This window comes from Varanus komodoensis, unplaced genomic scaffold (genome assembly GCF_004798865.1).
Source record: "Varanus komodoensis strain SLA01 unplaced genomic scaffold, ASM479886v1 scaffold23, whole genome shotgun sequence".
In the NCBI taxonomy this organism is placed as follows: Eukaryota; Metazoa; Chordata; class Lepidosauria; order Squamata; family Varanidae; genus Varanus; species Varanus komodoensis.
The window spans coordinates 2,848,969-2,871,545 of record NW_025335627.1 but is presented as its reverse complement, the minus strand read 5'-3'; the positions used below and the strand labels follow the sequence as shown (position 1 = coordinate 2,871,545).

Here is a 22,577-nt window from a genome sequence, read left to right as displayed (position 1 = left end):
TCTCTGTTTTAAGAAAGCCTACTTCTAACAGCTGTCAGTTGCAGGTGTTAGTGAAAAGTGGGCAAGGTACACTTTTCTATTTTCTTGAGCACCTAGCATCCCAAGAATTGGTGCAAAAGTTGGATACTGGGCCCTACAGAAGGGACATTGAAAATCCTGAGGAACTTACTGTGAAGGCTCCTGCCTGTTTTTGCAAGCAACAGCCACTCATCATTTGCTCTGACTTGTCAAAGAAACATCATTGTCAAAGAAAACTACCTTTTTAACACTTAAAAAACTGTTTAGAGCGTTTATGGGTCAATGCTCAGGTTTGGTAACAGCTGCAGGTAGCCCAGGGCCCCAGGACATTTCCCAGCTATTTCAGACTCACAGAAGCATGGACCTCTGTATTTGTGCAAGTTTGACTAGATGTTTTAAAATTATACCTTTGTAGTGCATACTTTAAAAAAAGAAAAAGAAAGAAGGGGGTGATTAGACCAGTGAGAGGCCCTCTACTTGAAACTGAAGTGGGGATGTCACTGCTGACAGCATGTCTACTTCCTTTTATCCATGGTAGAATCAGTCACCCAGGTTTGAATGGCACAGCAAGCATTGTAGTAAAACAACCTTTACAACAACTGTGAGTTCTCAAGGTGAATTGTTGGGTGGGGGGAAATCAAGCAGTTTGTAGGAAGCAGTTTTAGTTCTGATGACAGGACAACCCACTGTGGCTACGTACCCACAATGAGTTATCATGTCATGTGAACCAGGTCTTTAACTTGCCAAAAAAATCTAAGTAAAAGGCAGAGGTGGATTCTAAATTCCAAAACAAAACCACTCTTTTGAACCCATTTTTTTCTGTTTGTTTAAGGCATTTCTATACCATTCACTTAGCTCAAAACTTTCAGAACAGTATACAGAATATTTAAACATTTCCTAAATAACAATTTAAAAACAGATTTAAAACAAACATATCTGACATAAAACTTAACAAAACAGTTCAACAACATATTTTACAAACAGCAAACAAAGCAATAAAGAACAATACATAATAACAACTATTCTCTTTCAGCACTCATTTCACAGAAGGCAAACTCTTAAGGCTTGGAGACAGGAAACAATACAAAGCAGAGGTTGCTGTGTTTCACATCCTAAATCATATTTACCCCCATGTTGCAGTTTCACAGGTGGCAAACTGGTGATCAGAGAAACACATGCATGCCAGAAAACATACAGAAAAAACATAGAGCATGCCAAATCCAGCAAACAAGCTAACTCACAAAAGGCAATGCATGCACAGAGATAGCACAGTGATAGCACTCACCTCACTCCTGACCCCTTCTAGGCCCTCTGCCCTGGACACCCTCTGCCATCCCCAGTGTACTTTTTTGGGCTTGGCTGGGCATGCTTCAGAACAAGCACTGAAGACCCCATGAGAGCCAAGAGGCACTCTTGACAGTAAAAATTATACTGAAGGCTGACACTTTGTGGCATGCTAGCCTCCTGGTTTGAAAAATAATCATTTAAAACCATCTAAATAACTAAAATGCAAATCAGATGGTCAGGGAATTTGTGGACACCAAAAGAAGGTACCACAAGCACATTGGTGCCCATGGGCATCACTTTAGAGACCCCAGACATAAAGGTAGTAACAGCTTTGAATTACTACTTAGCTACTTTTCATATGAGAACAACTGGTCAATATATTAAATGTCTTTGGAAGCAAGTGTACACCACTTGTACAAGGTCTGGATTTATTGTCCGCATGTAGAGCAGAGATTTTTCATGATGAAAAATATGGAAAGGAGGATGGAGAAGCAAAAATTGCCTCCAGCACTCCTCCCACCCTGCTGGCAGCAGCTCAGCAGGGCATAGGAACTTGGAAGAATGCAGAATTCTGTCTAGATTGCACCCTTACTTTTTTGCTTTTTCATTGCATGTTCCTGACCTGGAACCTTAGATTACATACTGGATTATTGAAAATAAGTATATAATTATGGGAGATTAAAAGTAAAATTATCCACACTTTGCTTCCATAGGTTCTCAGACTGTACATGAGAAAGCACCTCTTGTAAAATCCTTGCTCTTGGCTGGACCTGCAGGAGTAGGGAAAAAGATGCTTACCCATGCTCTCTGTACAGAAACCGGTGCCAACCTCTTCAACTTGTCTGCTGCAAATATTGCTGGTAAATACCCTGGCAAGACTGGTTTGCAAATGATGCTTCACATGGTTTTTAAGGTAGGACACATAGATTATCTCTTTTAATCTTTTCTGTAAATTTACAGAACCCTCTATTACAGTGTTAAGTATGTTATCCCCTATTATGTACTTTTCCTGGTTTTGCTTCTGATTAATTTTGCTGCAGATACATCTTTTATAAGTTGATATTCCCCTCCCCATGCATGCAAGCACGCACACCCCTTTTTTGGACTTGGCATAATTCTCCTACAGGATATAATGAACGATTTCCTTCCGAGTCACCATAACCATCTGTGAGGATCCTCTCCCTGACATGTTCTGTATAAGCGTTCCTTGAATGAGTCTTTTATCATATGCTTGCAAATTACCATCTTGAAGCAATGACCCCATCAGCTATTCTTTTCCGTTTGCTTCTAAATAACTACATGTCCTCAGAAATGCTTCATGCTGCCGTTCAGTATTTGGCCTTGCCACATTCAACAGTTTGGATAGAAACTCATTACTTGCATACTGCCATTTATCCTGTTGAGTTTTCTTTAACTTTGATAATATATGTAGCCATAATCTTGGACAAGGAATACCTTGTAATTCCTCTCATTACAAGTAAGCATTCATCACAATGCCTTTTACAATTTTAATGGTTTCAGCAAACTGACTTGTTCTTAGTTTTACATGTTTACTTTTTGCTTTTGCTATGATGATAAATGCCTCGAAATAAGCAATCTTATTTTTAAATGATCCCTGACTTAAACAAACACTTCTTTTGAAGGTACTGTTTACCTTATAGCCATGTTTCATCAGTTATGTATTTTATGTATTCACTTTTGATCCAGCAGTTGCAAATATGTCACTGCCATATAGTTTGTTTGATCCCTTCTGTCTCGTTTTTTCTTAGTGTTGACCTTTTTCAAATTTTAATAGTTATTTACAAATTTCGCAGACCCCTGACATCATGAGCATGTGGCTCTTGTTAGATCTCTTCTAAATATCATAAGCCATTTTGAGGATTCTACTTAAAAAAGGGATACATCTTCTAATAACAAATGAATAAATTTAATGGGTGTTTTTCAACTTCAGACAGACACTCAGCGTTCTTCGTCGTGGTCTCCATGCATCACACATATATGGGTGTGGTTCCTGCACAGTGCCTGTTGCCAGGAAGAGCTTTAATGGTTTTGGCGGGACTCCATGCACCCCCTTCCCCTATAGTATAAGTGGGCAGAGTGCCCACCCCTTTGCCAGTCTGCTTGCAACCGCCATTCACCGTGCCTCAGGCCCTTTTGCTTGTCTCCTCGTCTGTTTCACAATACTTTACTTCAATTTCTTCAATTACTTCTAAAGTTCTAACTTTTTTTGCTTTATACCCTTCTTGATCACTCCCTTTACCCAGTTGTTAACTAACCTTACTGAACCGCTTTTCATCTTTCTCCCTTCCCCCCAACCCTTTCCAAACACAGACAAACAAACAAAACCCTCTATCATCTTAACCTTACCGCTATACTTTTTCTCCTTCATTCTCAATGGCTTTTCGCAAGTATGCTCAGTGCGGAGCTAACATGTCTCCCGCTGATCCACACTCCCTCTGCCTCCTCTGCCTAGGAGAGGGACATAGAACTGACAAGTGCAGCCACTGCCAATCTTTCAGGCAGGCTTGGAAAAACCGAGAAAATCAGCTATACAAGAGGTCTCTCATCAGATATTGGCTCCTCTGCAGCTCCCAGATCTTCAAAGAGCGCCCCCTCTCACTCATCCAAAGGGGACACTGTTGGTCGTGATGGAAAATGCTCTTCTCGCTCTCCTCCCAAGAAACATAAGGAGAAAAGGAAGCATGTTGGGTCCAATGAGGCAACAAAACCTAAACATCCCAAGAAGGACAGACCCGACAAGACTGAGCACTGGCACAAAATACATCCTAAAGTGCCTCACTCCAAACCGCTTGATTTGCCTGCCTCGGTACCAACCCAGCCTCCCAGCCGCCGGTTGGGTATGCAGGTGACACCTCCAGCGTCACCCCTGCGGATCACCATCTCCCCACACTCCAGTCCCGACTGCTTGGATCCATTGGCTTGAGCCTCTATCTCAGATGGAGAAATCCATGAATCACCACCTCAGTCGAGACTTGAACATCAACTTGTGTGGTCGCCGACTCCTACACCTGCCAGGCATTCATCTCCAGAGGAATCTCCAAGGGCCTTCATCGCCCTTCCTCCCTCCTACCTCCACAACCTCCTGCTCCACAACCTTCACGGTACTGGGTACCTATATCCTATGGGGACTTCAATCCCAACTGCATGGACTGGCCCTATCCATGGGATTTCTATCCCCCATATGGCTATTACCCACCACCAGCAATGTGTCACCACCATTCCACCCCTCGGTGTTGAGGGACGCTCCATCAACATCCACCATGGTGCTCACCCGTCCACCAACATCACCTGATGGCTCTTCCACTAGTCCTCCATATGAGACTGATCTGGATTCGGAAGAATCCCAACAAATCTCCACCTCTCCTAACATCATGATCACCATCCATGCTCTAGGATCTCCTAGAGACAGCCATGGTTGGTTCTCAGAGCTGCTCACTCATAAGTCCTTGTCTCTCCAGATCAACGTTCGGCCATGTACTGAAATGAACCAGGACAACATCTCCAATGTAGTTTGCAAAGAAGACTCTGTTCCAATTGCCCTGCTGTTCATTTCAACTCTTTGACAGGTGATGACAGAGTCTTGGCAGCTGCCAAATCACCCTTACCCTATCTCTCGGCATTTGCAGGCCATGTGTAAGGTTCAGGAGCAGGATATACAGTTCCTGTTGAAATATCTTCAACGCCATCATCAACGAGTCGACACAGGGTCATCAGTCGAGAGAACACCCAACTCCATCTGACTGAGAGGGGAGAAAAATTGACATGATACCTCTCTGCATCTATGCCGCCATGGGTCTCAGTCTGCGGATCTCTAATTACAAGGCCGCTATGGCCCATTATCAGTACTTTCTTTGGCAAAAGATTGAGTCCCTTGCTGCATTCCTCCTGAACATGCAAAGGGAACTTGCCCACATCTTCACTGGGGAGGCAATGCAGCTCTCAAAACAACAGCTCACCACAGCAAGATTGCAACTCAAGGGCGCTCATTGGTGCCGTAGCCCTCTGAGCATGCCTGGCTCAAAGTGGGGAAGCTGCTTCAAGAAACTAACCAAAGAGTCGAAAACATGCCTTTCGATGGCATCAGTCCTTTCCATTCAAAGACCAACGACAGGCTTGCCCAGCACTTTAAGGAAAAAATTGATCAGATTCACCATGATCTGGATTCTGCAGTTGATATGGTTCTAGTACAGGAGATGTCCAGAGCACCGTCTGGTCCATCATTATTGGATGAGTTTCAGTTACTGTGGCCTGATGATGTGGATGAGGTGCTTGGAATGGTACGTCCTACCACCTGTCTTTTGACCCTTGTCCCTCTTGGCTACTTAAAGAAGCCAATCACAGAATTGGTCCCTGGGTCCGGGAGGTTATTAATGCCTCGCTGAGGGAGGGCCAGGTTCCTGCCCCCTTGAAGGAGGTGGTGATCTGGCTTATCCTGGAGAAGGCGTCTCTGGACCCAGAGGTGGCGGCCAATTTTAGACCAGTGGCCAACATTCCATTTTTGGGCAAGGTGCTAGAGGGGGTGGTAGCAGGACAACTCCAGGAACTCTTGGATGAAACGGATTATCTGGACCCATTTCAGTCTGGCTTCAGACCCAGTTATGGTACTGAATCTGCCTTGGTCGCCCTGTATGATGACCTTTGCAGGGAGAGGGACAGGGGGAGTGTGTCCCTGTTGGTTCTCCTGGACCTTTCAGTGGCTTTCGATACCATCAGCCATGGTATCCTTCTGGATAGACTGGCCGGGTTAGGAGTTGACGGCTCTGCATGGCTGTGGTTCTGCTCCTACCTGGCCGGCTGATTCCAGAAGGTGGTGCTGGGGGACTATAGTTCTGTGCCATAGCAGCTTTGCCATGTGGTTCTGCAGGGACTTATTCTGTCCCCCTTGTTTTTCAATATCTACATGAACCACTGGGATAGGTCAACAGGAGGTTTGGGCTGTGGAGTCACCAGCACGCTGATGATACCCAGCTCTGCCTCTTATTTACATCTACTCCAGGTGAGGCAGTGGATGTACTGAACTGGTGCCTGGCAAGGTAATGGGCTGGATGAGGTCCAGTAAACTGAGCTTCAATCCAGATAAGACAGAAGTCCTGTTGGTGGGCAGATCGAGGTTTCAGGTAAGTGATTTTGACCTTGTCCTGGACAGGGTAGCACTCCCTCTAAAGGACAGGGTCTGCAGCTTGGGAGTACTCCTAGACCCGAAGCTGTCACTGGAAATTCAAGTGGCAGTAGTGGCAAGGAGTGCTTTCCTACAGCTCCAGCTGGTCCACCAGCTGCGTCCTTATCTGGACAAACATTGCCTAGCAATGGTGATTCATGCTCTGCTAATCTCCCGGTTGGATTACTGTAATGTGCTCTACATGGGGCTGCCCTTGAAAACAGTCCAGATACTTCAGCTGGTACAGAATAGAGCAGCCAGGTTGCTAACGGGGACTGGTCGTTATTCTTATATAATGCTGGTCCTCTATCAGCTCCACTGGCTTCCAGGTAAAGTCTGGGCCCAATTCAAGGTGCTGGTTTTGACCTATAAAGCCCTGAATGGCTTGGGACCAGGATAGCTGAAGGAACATCTCCTTCTGTATATGCCCTCATGCCCCTTAAGATCTGCGGGAGAGGTCTCCTCTGAGAACCCTTCCTGAAGGAGGTAAAAAGGACATCTACTTGGAGGAGGGCCTTCCCTGTGGTGGGCCTTCCCAGAAGAGCTAGTAAACTATGTGGTCTTCGTGTTGACCCTCCATATCTCAATTTCCACAAGGAGAAATTAGTCCTCCGTACCGACCCAGCCTTTCTGCCTAAGGCTGAGACTCCTTTTCATCTTAATCAGGACATCATTCTACCGGCTTATTTCCCTGCTCCATTGACACCAATTGAGTGCTCTCTACACAGCATTGACATCTGGAGATGTCTGACTTTTTATCAATCCTGAACTGAGTCATTCAGAAAAACGAAACGACTCTTTGTCATATACTCGGAACATGACAAAGGATCGCCCATCGGGACTTAAAGACTTTCAAAATGGTTCATCAAGACAATTGAACTTGCTTACCGCCTCTCCAAACTGGACTCGCCCATTACTCCAAAGGAACATTCCACTAGAGCTGTCGCCACTTCTTCTGCCGTCTTCTGAATGCAGGCATTCCACTACACAACATCTGCAGAGCGGCCATATGGTCTACCCTGTGCACTATCGCTTAGATGTGAAGGCCAGGCAGGACTGCTCCTTTGGCCATCTTGTCTACAGTTCTGCAGTGATGACACCATCCCACCTCCAGGTGTGGTAAGCCTGTTAGTCACCCATATATGTGTGATGCATGGAAACCACAATGAAGAAAGGCAGGTTGCTTACCTGTAACATATATGTGTGAATGCACAGATGACCACTCGAAGAACGACAGTTACAGGTAAGCAACCTGCCTTTTTTTCAGGCCTGTTCTTGATTGGATGTAGGTAAAAGGTCTTTCAGTTAGTAACTTGCTGTTAGTTCCTCACTGCCTGCCTGCAGCACTGTTGCCAAGAGGTTAAGCTGCTCTAGCAGGGTCTCTGCATCTCCTTTGTTTACCTTTTCATTAATGCCTTTTTTCACTCAATCATCTCCTGATCTCATCATACCTAAACACACACACACTTTTTCTCACAGATACGCACCAGAAAGACATTCTTATAGTATCACATTATTTTTTTAAAAAAAATCCTACCATTTTAAGACAAGACATAAGACAGTCATGTTGGCTCAGTTTCTACAAAGTTGGGCAACAGGAAGCTGATGCTGATGCCACGTTACACTGGTCTACAAGGAGAAAGCCTCAGGAATGAAAGTAGCTAAATTTTACCAGAATTGGGTCACTAATGAAGGAAAATTAAGTCCTGAGTATTAATTGGCTCCAGATACAGCTTCAGGTCAAAATTGTATCAAAATAATTCAAAATTATGAGGGGGATGTGCAATTATGCTCCATAACTTTTCTGCAAAATGTGATATAGTAATGAGAATGGTGCCACACCAATCATTATAAATTTATCTTTTTATTGATACCAATAACATAACTTTCCATTCATTTATTGGTTTTTAATTGGGGGAACCAAGCAAAAATAGCAGTCACTACTAGGATTGGTGGGTTCCCTCCACACCACTGGAACTGCAAAAGGCATGGACTTGTTCTTCTGGTTTAGCCAATGATGCAGATAAGTTGCACTTGTAATGCAACAATAGTGAGGGGCCCAGCTCCTGTCCTGATCCCCTGTCGTGCATCCAAAATATAGGTTGTATGCCCTTTTTACCACTGCCATATTGCACTTTTGAGATGCAAATATAACCTTGCTACAAACGTAGCCAAAGTTATCTGCGTTGTTTACACAGTTTCGAGGCATCTTGGCTTCTGAAGGAACATACCATGCAACTGTTCCTTGGAAATGTTAGGCAATGACACAAGCCACCAGATGTAACTGTATGATGCATAGATCTGACCAAGACAAATGTACCTTGCAATAAAAGGATAATAAATTAGAGTTAGGTAATAATCTTTAGTCTCAAAGTGAAGATAAATTTATACACTTCCATGTGGTATCATTTTCATTGTCCTATCATACTTTGTCGAGAAGTTAAGAGGCATCATGATCATCAGACACCTCCCTCCCTTGTAGGCAAATATACTTGCCTGTGTATAAATCTTTATTGTGAAATATCTTGAAAACTTTAGCCAACCAGCACTTTTATCACCTGTTTTCTAATTCATCTAATCAAAATATGTAAGAATTAGCACATTTTATCTCGGAGGTCAATAATTTCCCAAAATTTGTAGACTAGTGTTATCAGGAACAAAATTGCACAGTATCACAATTTGTGCTTGCTTACTACTTACCATCCATGTGCCCTCATTTTTCCTAGTCTTTCAGTCCCAAATATGACTGGGAAGGACCAGTAAATATGTCACATGTTGCCTGGTCCTTCATTGACTTATGCATAAAAGCCTTAATAGATTGCTAAAGGAATCCCCCTGTGAGTTTATCCTGCCTATTTGTAGGGTGATTAGGAAGCACAGTTTGTGACACAACAGTATTGCTAGTTGGTAAGTACATCTGTTAGCACATCAGGTTTAGCTACCAATTCCCTGATATTGTGGGGCTTCAGCCTACACCCTAGTTCTGGCCTTAAAGGGACAGGTTTTATCACTGAATGTTCCTGGTTGGAAAAAGGAACTATAGAATTACAATGTTCGGGGGGCAATGGGGAGATGCACAAACTGAAATAAACTTTAAGTCACTGGATATGTAAACTGATAGCTAGGTTGATAGATGTTCCTGCATGTTCAGAAAGGCTTCTGAGTAACTCTGCAAGGATTCCAACATACCTCTTCCCTTTCCTGTTTTATCCCCTTCAGTAATCTATCAATCAGGGAGAATTATTCCCTCAGCTTTCAAAATTACCTCACTCTTATCTCATTTGACAGCTTCCCACAACCCCCTCTCAGAACATTGATAGAAACACTGGAATTTCTGTCAAAACACTGGCGTACTGGCAGCATTCTACCTTCAGAGTGAAACTAAGCATGCCTAACATAACTTTGCCAGCAATAGCTGATGAGGCTTTCATGGAGGCAAAAAACCCTTAATAGCTTTTGAACTCATGCTCAGAACTTCACCAAAGGTACACCTCCTCAAGAAACCAGAGTAAAATACCTGAGTAGTTTCTGCCACAGTGTAAAAGGAGTATATGATATGCTAAACCACAACTTGGAGTTGAAGAACAAAAGTATACTGCACCTGTAGTAGATTCTATGGGATTGCTTCTGAATAACACATGAAGCAATGCACTACATTTTATGCTTTGTTTTGTTTCAGTCATGTTCCTTTCACAGATAAGCTTTTCTATGCAACCTTGAAATGAACTCAGTTTTAAAATATAACACTGGGATTTTCAGGAACTGCTGACACATAATAGAAGCCTCGGACTGCTGCATTTATTGCCTTCTGTTGTAATTCAGAAAAAAAGACTATACTCCCAACCTGAGTACAACTTCTGTTAACAAGCAAGGGCTGGTGTTAAGGAATGCTCCCTCTAAACAAAAACAAGCCTCAACTATCATGAAATGCATCTCTGAGTTAACTTAAAGCAGTATTAGAAAGGTTAAGGAGCCATCTGCTGGTGATTTCAACAAAATGAAGAGCATAGAAGTGCTAATAAAATTTCAATTATAAATTAATTGCATAGTCCATTTAATTATCCATAGATTCAAACTACCCATGGATAATTCAAATGAAGTACTTTCATTGGAACATACAGTCTGCTCCATATCCCCAACAATTTCAATTAGTTACCAACATATTATGGGTGTCTCAGCTGCTTTAAAAATTAGTAAAACAGCAGTGTATTGAATGGATCTAGGCAACACACTGGTAAGAGCAACGTTGTTTTATGTATAGGCAAATTGTCTCCACAGTTCAAAGTTCTTGAACTGAAAAGCAGATGACATTCATGTTCAAGATTTTCACAGAGTTAATATAAAGTCATGTACTTCCCCAATAGCTAATTGTATATAAGAGCACAATAGATAGTAGCTCTCCGAAGATAAAAGGTAAAGGCTGGAACTGAGGATCTGCATCTCTTCATTTAACAATTGTGATTATATTACTGAAACTCCTGTACGAAAAGGGACACATATTTTGATAGCTCTTCAGAAGATATTTAATTTAGTTAAGAAGAAAAATGGTGTTGGAAGAGAAGGAATAGCAGAAACTGAAAAAATATTTTTAAAATGGATTGTTTTCAGTCAATTAAGGTTGGAAATATTAATCAAAGTGAATGTATTATGCACAGCTTGAAATGTGGATTTTCTTTAGATTCCTCTTTGTTCAATTACAATGCCCTTGAGGTCTGTAGGGTATTTGTCTATTATCTTTCAAACAGTTAAATGTATCAAGGCAAAACTGATAGTTTGAAAGACAATTTGATGTTAGATTTACATACTATCCTCAACATGGACTGTAGAGGCAGTCCAGTTATGTAATAGAATAACCATAAGAAAGACTTTGTCTGTTAATTCCCTGCCATCTTGGGGTTGTTGACATTCTTCAGTGTAAAAATGGAATATTTTCAAAGCAGTGCTGATTTCTTTTAGGCTTTCCTAGGCAAGTCAGATATGCTTGTTAATCTCATAGAATCAATAATTATTTTGTATGGAAGCAATAAGCATTGCCCTTTCCTGCAGCTAATACCCAGAGTAAAGAAAATTGAAATGTTTATACTTACAATGAGAGCTTCTTTTTTACTGAGTGAGCAAATAAAGCTATAAGGCCAACAGTGATGTGATTAGTACTTGCAATCAACCTTTTCAGAAAATTTCTGTTATTTCAGGGTATTTTCAGGCAGACCATTTTCACCATCATTTGAAGATTTTTATTTGCATAGATCATATCAAGGGATCAATAAGGAATCAGATTATTTGAAGGGCCTTTCTGCTATGAATGTGCTGTAGATATTATCAAGCCATGATGGTAAGAGGTCACCCTGCAGTAGAAAAATTAATCATCTAAGTCTGTCCATAGCTACCAGGTGTAAAACAACAACAACAGCAAAAGCCTCAGAATGAAAGTCTCTGAAATGTTCCTTTTATCATGTTGCCAACTAGCACCAAAACAAATCTGAAACGTCAGCTAGAGAATATATTCCCTATGTCTTGGAATGTTGTGGGTGTATTCCAAATCCACATGAAGTACATTGCACCCTGAGGACTTGTTCACACATGCCATATATTTGTAGTGAATGTTAATAATTATTTTTGAACCTTTTTCACAAATATCATGTGTGAACAAATCCTTGGACTGCAGTGTATTTTCCCTTGCAGTTAACAACAAATACATTAATTTTAATGGATCTGAGATGTCCCCACAACAAACAGTGCCTTAAGAGGTACATTTTTATTGATAATACTACTTGTATAATAGTGATAGGAGTAATAATAATAATAATAATAATAATAATAATAATAATAATAGGAATAGGAATAACTGTATAGAACCTGAGAATGTTCAAAGCAGACCATGTACCTAAAACAATTCTGTAAGGAAGCGTATAGTTATCATCCCTGTATTGCTGCCAGGCAGCTGAGGCTAAGCAGAAATGACTTGTCTAAGCCTATCTAGTTAATTCATAGCAGAGGAAAGGTTTACAGCAGGACCTTGCTGGTCTATAGTTCATGTTTAAGCTGCCTAACTCAAAGTGAAAAATTCAATTAGTTGTCAATTGCAATATCTTCTGACCTGTTTGCACATCTTTTCTAACTATAAACTGAGTTTCCTGCTTACTACAGAGCAGGGTGCATGTAGGTCTGATGCAATGAAAGGAAGGGAGCCAGCAAGATCCAGTACCTGAGTAACAGTGGCAGCACCCCCCCCCCCAACAGTTCAATATCTACACTTAAAATCAGCAGGCCACTTAACTTGGAGAGGTGAGGCCAGTGGGAGGCAAAACAGAGTGGCAACACCCACACCTCTCCATACCTGGAAATGGTAGATTTTGCCATGAATAGAAGTTACCTCCCTCTCAAGTGGCAGACAAGATTTTGCCTTCCTCACTGCAAGATGAGTGCATACTGAACCATATTGGTTGAATTTGTATTGTTTAAGGCTGGATCGATTGCAGAGGAAGAGCAGTTTTAGTTCCCCACTCTCCCCACAGTGGGGTCCCCTTAAGCGACCTGGAGGATGTGGCATAAAGTCCAGACCAGCCTGGTGGCTGCTGCTAGCCTTGCCACATTCAAAATGGAGGGAAATGTACATTAGTAGTCTGCACCTTCTGACCCAGCTGTGCTCCTTGAATGCAGGCCAGGAAGAGAAATTTGACAGCAGCTGAGCTGCCAGATGACAAGATCTATATCAGTCCTGTTCAGAAGTAATAAAGATGTAGCTTGTAGTTTGTTTGTTTGTTTGTAACCTACACCAATAGTCCTATATAGAACTCTCTTAACCCATTTAGGTTGGTAACTCCATTTTGTTCATTTCATACACAATTAGATTCTGCACTACACAAAAGCTATAGGCTTAACTGCTTGAATAAAAGACATCCCGTGCAATTTAAGCTTCTCTTTTAAATTCTAGATAAAATTATGTTAATTAACCAGAACTTGAAGGGGTGCTTTTGAATTGAAAAGATAGAAATAGCAAAAGCAGCAGCAGGTTTAAACCAGTGGTTAATACTCGATATATTAAAAACATTAGTGTTTGAGCTCCTGCAAAGAAGCATTTGTCCTTGCTTTATAGAGGACTAAAGCAGCCAGAGATCTCTTATATGTTTCCATTAATTTCAGTGAGGAGAGCTCTTTCACACATGCAAAGGATGGGCAAAAAGCTGGGCTCTCTTTAATGAAATGGTCACCAAGACACACTGATGCTTCCACACCAGGAACATGTTGCTGGATCAGGATGAAGGACCTTGTTATTTAATCTGCCTCTAGGTAGGATAGGATTACAATTTAATCCTATGCATATCTACACATAAATAAGTCCCCTTGTGTACAATGGGGCTCTTCCACAAGTATGGGTGCCTGTTGTGGTCTTAATAGTATTTAATAGTATTATGACTTGAAAAGACTTTCTTTTTTAATCTTTCAGGTAGCCAAACAGCTACAGCCATCAGTCATATGGATTGGAGATACAGAGAAAACATTCTACAAAAAAGTGCCTAAAGCTGAAAAAGAAGTAAGTCCAGCTTTCTAGTCCTGCTGTTTCTGTTTTTTAGTGACTTGGAAGATATTTAACCAGTTATGCATTTAGTAGCAAATCTATGCAGGTCTACCCATGTGTAGACCTAAAATAGGCATGCAAGTCCCACCTCTGATTGCCACTGAGAGCACCAAGGTCGAAAGAGGGCTTTGTAAACATGTTCAACTGAATGCCTTTATGAAGGTCAGTGTATAGGAAACCTACCTTCCTCTTTGTGCTCTCTGCACATCAAACAAAACTTTGCACCTGTGCAGAGCCTAGTTTCAGGAAGCTTCTATAGCTAACTGCTATTACCATTCAGTAACCTCATCACATTGTCTTGTTTCTCCCAAAAATGAAGAAACCCATAGTAAATCATGCCTTTTATTAGAACCTATTAGATCTTTGTTGTAGGAATATGTTAACTTTTTATTCACACAGAAGTCTTCACTGGTCAGAATAGAAATGAAAGACCCAGACCAGTTTTAAAGAGGAGAGAGCCAAAATCCAGTGTTTCATTTGTGGCTGATGGTAACCTTGTGGGGAAAGCTGAAATCAAATTTTCCATTTTGTAGTTGTATGCAGAAACTTGACTTTAACATTTTAAAATCAGTCACCTGTAAAATGCTCAAAACCTGAAGAAAAGACTTAGGTCTTGACCAAGCACACGCATTATTGAGACATGCCAAGTTTTAAATCTTAAAACTCCTATCTTCTCAATATATTTTAATACCATCATTCTGTTCATGATAAAATGCCAACAGCAAATTTGTCAAGCAACACTTGCTAGTTAAATATCCATTGAAACAGAAATAATAATCACACAGAGCCTGGCGTCTGTTATAAGTTTAAATATATTTCGAACCTGCATTATTTTAGTTGGTTCCAGGTTAGTCCTGCAAAGATACATGAGGCAAGGTTTTCAAAAACTACATCTAAATCTTGTAGCTAGCTTTGAGGTGGCTGATGCCCTCTGCTGGCTGAAGTTCACATATACAGTTTGCCAAAGTGATCTCAGTAAGAAGATAAAACAATGTGTTTTACTAGGCTAACTTGCTTTCACAAATCTTATATATCCTCATGGCAACAGAAATGGATCCAACAGTTTTTGTCTCTTTTATACTAAGCTGAAAGAGACTGATATGCTCAAATCCTGCTAGCATTTACATTGAAGGAAACTATGGCTAAGTCTGTATGTTTAACCCCTGTATGTAAAGATTTGCAGATTCATAGAATGCAACCCAGCCAGAATTAGCTCTTTCAGCATTTGTTGATTTGGGGGGAGAATTTAGCATATGTTTACCTGTCCATCTTTGGGTCAGTGAGATCTAAAAGTACTGGTAACACAGTGTTGTAGGTTCTACTCTGCTGCAATTGGTATTACTCCTTGCTCTAGTTCAACATCCATGACACCTCCCAGCCGTTAACTAACACATCCAGTGGGGGCATTATGGGGGGAAGGCTACAAAAGTCCACGTTTACATTTTATATGAAGAAGTGGGAAAGAAAAAATAGAAGTACCTTGGAAATTTTGCAGAATTGAAAAGTATCACCTCAGAGATTAATAGTATTGATGGGCTCTAGTAAGCACATGCCAAACTGTGAGGGTTTGGGCAGTAATGCTGTAGCTTCTCCATTGCTCTTAATTATCTACATGCATTAAAGGAAAATCATTACATTTTTCTAAACCTCTAAGTGAGAGGCAGCTACCTTAACATACCAGAACAGTGAAGGTGATTGATGTCTCATCCAAATTAACTTTTCCAAACTTTCAGTTAAACCTGTCAAGAAATGCAAAATTTATTTCACATCAACAGGACCACTGATCTTTATCGATGAAAATATTCGTAACAATCTTAGGTTTTGGCTGTTGAGCAATATAGAAGATAAACAACAACAGAAAAACCTAATGTTGGACACAGAATACCTTGAAATGTCACTTTGAATCCTGAATTGCTGATCCTCAGTCTAAATCAGGCTTCCTACAATGCTGCCTGGGATACAGCAGTGATCAAATATACTATTTTGCAATTGGATATGTATACATTCCTAGTGAGTTTGCTCTGGAAGAACAGAGTTAGATGTATGTGTTACTTCAAATAATAACAAGACTCCTTGTTTTTGATATGGAAGATGGAACCTAAACGTTTGAAAAAGCAACTTTCCAAGATCTTGAAAACTCTGAAAATTGAAGACCGAGTACTGATAGTAGGAACTACTAAACGACCCTTTGATGCAGAGCTCAAATCATTTTGTCGCGTTTACAAGAAAATCATTCTTGTTCCAAGGCCAGACTATGCTTCAAGATATGGCAAGTATATTAAAATATGTGCATAAGTTGTACTTACTTATGCAAACATCAACATAATTATACTCAACATAAATGCATTTTATAGCACTGTGACATAAATAGTCCTGACTTAATGACAACCCACAGTGGAAACTGCAGTGGCATGACTTGTCATCATGTCTGAAGCCAGCAACCATGATGAAGCATGGTAAGGATGAATCTCTGTGAAACCATGCAAGAAACAACAGTACACTCTATGGTTTCCAGGCTTCACCATTGTCTGTTTTCACATCTGAACCCAGAAACCATACTTGCGCATGGTTTCCATGTTTCTTCCATAGAGTTCTGCACAAAGAGCATCTGCAGCAGCCAATGTTGCCTGCGCTTTTTGCTGTCCAGGTCTGCGTAGCAACTGCTGATTCACAGCCAGCAGCATTCTGATTGGCCATTCTGTGCTCCTTTTTCTGTGTGCTGATTTCAGATGCCTATGTACACATTGGAATTTTGGCAGGAGCAACACACTTGCAAGACAAGCACATTCCCAAGGGTCAGCTGAGAAACATTCCCCAGGCAAGACACACTACCTCCATTCCTTACATAGATGCCTGCTCTGATGCCTTCTGTGTACCTGGCTACAGTGGGGAGAAGGTCCCTTCCAACATTTATTTCATTTATTTATTTGGGGTATATCTAACCTGTCCAATCACTACACATCTTTGGATGGCTTACAGCAGTAATTCAATAAATACAACAGTATAAATATCAAATATCCCAAACAATAATTATACTAATAACACTAATAACCCACGACGGGAATAAAACATTATTTTTTAAAAAAAACTTTAACATACTTGGTAAATAGGAAGGTCTTGACCTGGCGCCAGAAAGCATATAATGTCGGTGCCAGGCGGACCTCTCTGGGGAGCGCATTCCATGTATGAGTCCTGTGCACAGGAGGACATGGGCACATGTACAGCAAGAAGGGGTAGTGAGGACTGGGGTGTAGGTGAGTGTGCGTGCACGGGAGTGCTGCTCCAGAGCAACACTGCTACCTTAGTGAGGAGGCAGTTGCTTCTTCTGAGCAACAGAAAAAAACTCCAGTGGCAGATGGCTGAGGTCAAGCCCAGAGGAGTGTGTGAGCCAATGAGGGAGAACCAGGCAACACAGGCAGGAACAGTGAGATTGATTTTCAGCCATGGGGGCTGATGGAATACTAGCCATCATTTGGAGGAAAGATGGAGGAGGATGGAAACCACTCATCATGGAAACCATTTACCTGTCTGAACGCAGGATCTAAGGTAGGATACCATGCTGCGCAGTTCCTGCATGGCACATTTTAGTATTCTGTGTGAACGCAGCCACAGTAAATCCTAACAAACAACTCTCAATAATCTGCAATTTATCATGATAAGTTATAATTTATAATAATCCACAGATTTACAATGATCATATGAGGCCTGCATTTTAAGCTAAATCAGAGTTGAATAGTATGGGAATGAGCCTTCAGTTTCAGTCTAGTCACAGTTACTCGTTTCATCCTGAAATGAGAGCTGTCATAGTGTTAACAGGTTGGGGCAAAAGAGGGCAATGTCCACAGGCTTAATCCAGCCCACAGAGGTTGCTACTCTAGCCCATGGAGACTTGGTCTATCTCACAAGCAGATTTGTGAATGTTCTGTTCACTAATAACTTTGTGATTATGTTTTAATTTTTGTTGTTGATGTTGGCAGTTTTATGGAAGCATTTCATCCAGCAGAATGGAGGCATATTCTCCAAACAACTGAACATCAGTTGCTTGGCACAAGTTTCTGATGGTTATACACAGGGACACATAAGCTATGCAGTTCAAACAGTCCTAACTGAACGGCGCCTAATGCAACTGAGCAAGAAGCCACTGACTGCTGTTGAATTTCTCACTTGCCTAGCCAGGCAGGATCCAGTTTACAAGGAAGAAGAAGAAACATTTAAGGTTAGGTTGGTTGGTTGGTCAGAATTGATGATTCTTGTTATTTTTGCCCAGTAAATTCAAATTAGGGTTTGACCCAAGGAAATATGTGCTAAGGCAGAACCATGTGTTCACATGGCTGCTGATTTTCTTTTACCACTGAGTATTTGTCACATCTTCATGCAATGTGTGAATGCTGAATGCAATGCTGATATACCCAATGCATTGAGTATACTATTCCTTCAGTGAACTGTCACTGTAAAGAAATATAGCCATCATAGAAATTTCCAAAATTTTGAAACACGATGCATAATGATCATGGCAATATTTCAATGCCAAGGCAAAAGTATTCCCAGATATTATCCAGCATTTTAGTACTAAATCATACAATCTAATATGAAGGTTTGTGCCCCCTTCCCAAAGGTAAGAGAACCTATTTGTGATATTTGCCCTCCTAGATCTATTTTATTTTCTCACAGATTTCCATGCAGGCTTAAAATTCTTTATTGACATTACTCAGTTCATTTCTGTTAAAAAGACAAAGAAACAAAAGAACAAAGACGGAATCAGGGAATCCTACAGTGAACGTACAAAAAACCGTTCCTGAAGTAGATAGCTAAACGGCCTTGTGTATCTTGCTGTGTTGCCACATTTTAAGGAATGGCATTTTCAACTAGAGTTATATCATCTGAGAAATAGGGTTGAGCACAGAGATTGTAATGGTATCATAACTATAGCAACTTAACTACCACTGCTATGTATTCATGTTAATGAGCCACTTCAAGCAGATGATTGCTACTGTTCTTTCTATAGTATCATTTTCAGGAGAACTAAAGATGGTGATGCGGCTTCTCCACAAGCTACCCACAATTGGAATCTTGTAAGAAAAGGACAACTGCAGTTAGAAAAAGAAATACTACTTACATATTTGCAGGCTCCTTGAAATATGTGTCCATCTGATTTTGTAGGTTTGGTATGCAAGGACTCCTCTGGGAAAAGCACGAATCAAATCACTGACAGAGAATGAAGATATTGGGAAGGGGAAAGGAAAAGGAAAAGACAAGGGCAAAACTAAAGAGAAAATGAAAGAAGACAAGAAAGGCAAAAAGAAAAAGAAGTAAGAATTCTAGTGAAAGAGGCTTTTACTATGCAGCACAGCTATAGGACTGTAAACTGTTGCTGTGAAGAACAACTACTGAGGAAAAATCCCTTTCTTAAAATTTCTACTTGATTCCAGTGCAGACTATATCAAAAAGTGTTTCTGAGAAAGATCATTCAGTGTGACATTAATTCCCTCAAGGTAAACTAGTGACCACTGAATTTTGTTGTATTGCTTGCAAAGTTATTGGGACCCATATAGAATATATTAGTTTTTAGGAAAATATAATTAAATTTGTGGATCTGCCTTTAAAAATGCAATGGATATTTAGACGCTTTAATCAATGTGTAAGGTACTTTCTCAAGTGAAGGTACAGCACACATTCACAAAAAAATCCTCATAATCCTGATTCCGCCCTCCCTCCCTCTCTCTCTCCCATGCACACACGCACAGGATGAGCATGACATAACTCTCCAGAGCAGCTCAGGTAGTAGGCATTTCTCTACCCGCATATCCTGAGCTTCAGGAACTTGCAGCATGGCAAGAAGGAAGCTGGATGGAGACATGGGAAGCATACATAGTGCATGTGCTGGGTACACATCCTGCAGAAGCATGGATGGGCCTGAAATGGACACTGTGGAGATCCTTTCATGTGCAGGAGTTGTACCCTTGCACATGGAAGCAGTAGGATATGTTTATTCCTTATGAAGCTAACTTTCTCAGTACCTATGTGCCTTATGTAATGTATTTTCTAATAAATGTTTTGATCTCAAAAGGCTGCTTTCTATTTTAACACTCCTGAGCTCTTTCAAAAAAATGTAAACTATTAAATGAATACCTTGTTGTAAGAATGTAGTTATTTTTAAAATTAGAAGTGTCCAAGTCTCAAGTTGTGCAGACTGCAGAGTCCCATTAGCCCAAATACCTAACGTTTTTGAACTGGATGCCATGACCAACACACAAAAACTCCTGGCCCTCAATGGGGATACATATTGGAAATGCTCAAGTGATGCAACAGCATGTGGTATAATGCATGACAAAGCTCTCCCTCATCACTTGTAACCATGGAAGCTCTGAACTCCTTCACTGATACCCCAAAGCCACATATGCTGAGGCAGATGGCACAGCTGGAGCAGCCCCTGCAGACAGCAGACTCGATGTGACCACAGCCCAGAAGTAGATGGGTGGTCTGTTGCGTGGTCGTGCCAAAACAGTGGTCTGGAGAACATGGCTCCAAAGCTTGGCACACAGACGTCTACACATCTTCCACGTCTGCTTAGTGAAGACCTGACAATGCAGACAGGCCTCCATGAGATGCCCACTCTCTGAGGCAAAAGAGGCACAGCAAATGCCCATATGTGGGGGATAGTTTAATCCCACAGCTCACAAACCTCCAAAAAGGAGACGAAAACAGGGCAGCAAAGTGTTGGAGCACTGGAGAGATGGATAATAGAAGTGGGGGTGGAAAAAGGGTAGGTTAGGGTAAAGCAAAGTAGAAATGCAAGAGAAATCCGTTGAAGAGGCAAATACCAATAGAGGAAAGTCCCAAGGCACCCATGATGGTGGTTGGAAGAGAAATAAAAAAAGAGGCAGGAACCTGTCCTAAATATACCGGGGTCAGAAGGGGAGAGGTTCCTGCCCAAACAAGTCTAACTTGGAAATCAGTTCAACAAGAGGCCCTGCATAAGTGCAGATCCCGTATTTGTGATGCATTGAGCCCATGCAGCAGAACTGATGCTGCCACCAGCTCTCTCTAATACCCTGAACAGCACATAGTGTGCAGATATGCTATGGCTGTGACAACATTTATGGATCCATCTAGTTCAGCATTCTGTTCCCAGGGTGGTGATCCAACTACCTATGGCAAGACATGAGTGCAGCAGTAACCTTCTGCCCAGCAACTAGTGTTCATAGGCATACTGTGATGCTAGAGGCAGCCATCTGGACAATTAGCCATTGACAGCCTTGTTCTTAGCTGTGAAGTTGTGAAGTCGCGTCCAACCCATCACCACCCCATGGACAACATTCCTCCAGGCCTTCCTGTCCACCATCCCCCGGAGTCCACTTAAGCACACACCAACTGCTTCAGTGACTATCCAGCCACCTCATTCTCTGCCGTCCCCTTCTTCTTTTGCCCTCAATTGTTCCCAGCAGTAGGGACTTCTCCAGTGAGTCCTTCCTCCTCATTAAGTGGCCAAAGTATTTGAGTTTCATCTTAAAATATCTGGCCTTCTAAAGAGCAGTCAGGGTTGAGCTCCTCTAAGACTCACTGGTTTGATCTTCTTGCAGTCCAAGGGACTCGCAGGAGTCTCCTCCAGCACCACAATTCAAAGGCATCAGTTCTTTGGCGCTCAGCCTTCCTTATGGTCCAGCTTTCACAGCCATACATTGCAACTGGGAAAACCATAGCCTTGACTACACGCACTTTTGTCAGCAGGGTGATGTCTCTGCTTTTTAGTATGCTGTCTAGATTTGCCATAGCTTTCCTCCCCAGGAGCAAGCGTCTTTTAATTTCTTGGCTGCAGTCACCATCTGTGGTGATCTTGGAGCCCAGGAAAATAAAATTGGTCACTACCCCCACTTCTTCTTCATCTATTTGCCAGGAAGTGATATGACTAGATGCCATGATCTTAGTTTTCTTACTGTTGAGTTTCAAGCCAGCTTTTGCACTCTCCTCTTTCACCCGCATCAAGAGGCTCTTTAGTTCCTCTACACTTTCTGCCATTAGAGTGCATATCTGAGTTTCTTGATATTTCTCCCAGCAATCGTAATTCCAACTTGTGATTAATCTAGCCCTGCCTTTCTCATGATGTGCTCTTCATAAAAGTTAAATAGGAAGGGGGACAGTATATAGTCTTGCCTTACTCCTCTTTCAATTTTGAATCAGTAGTTCCATATCTAGTTCTAACTGTTGCTTCTTGACCGACATACAGGTTTCTCAAGAGACAAATAAGATGGTCTGGTACTCCCATCTCTTTAAGGACTTGCCACAATTTGTTGTGATCACACAATCAAAGGCTTTAGCATAGTCAATGAAGCAGAAGTAGATGTTTTTGTGGAACTCCCTAGCTTTCACCATGATCCAGCGTATGTTGGCAATTTGATCTCTAGTTCCTCTGCCTCTTCGCAACACTGCCTGTACTTCTGGTAGTTCTCGGTCCACATACTGCTGGAGCCTAGCTTGTAGGATTTTGAGCATAACTTTGCTAGCATGTGAAATGAG

At 41.5% G+C, this 22,577-nt stretch overlaps 1 protein-coding gene across 1 annotated transcript in view; it reads left to right on the top strand.

Moving 5' to 3' along the window:
* The window catches only part of IQCA1 (IQ motif containing with AAA domain 1), a 141,403-nt gene extending 121,274 nt beyond the window's left edge, over positions 1 to 20,129 (top strand). The window contains exons 14-18 of the mRNA XM_044431818.1: positions 2,019 to 2,218; positions 13,932 to 14,018; positions 16,155 to 16,332; positions 18,041 to 18,279; positions 19,224 to 20,129. Of these exons, the coding sequence (XP_044287753.1) occupies positions 2,019 to 2,218; positions 13,932 to 14,018; positions 16,155 to 16,332; positions 18,041 to 18,279; positions 19,224 to 19,376 (857 nt within the window). The 3' untranslated portion in view covers positions 19,377 to 20,129. The remainder of the gene's footprint in view (positions 1 to 2,018; positions 2,219 to 13,931; positions 14,019 to 16,154; positions 16,333 to 18,040; positions 18,280 to 19,223) is intronic.
* Positions 20,130 to 22,577: the final 2,448 nt, after the last annotated feature.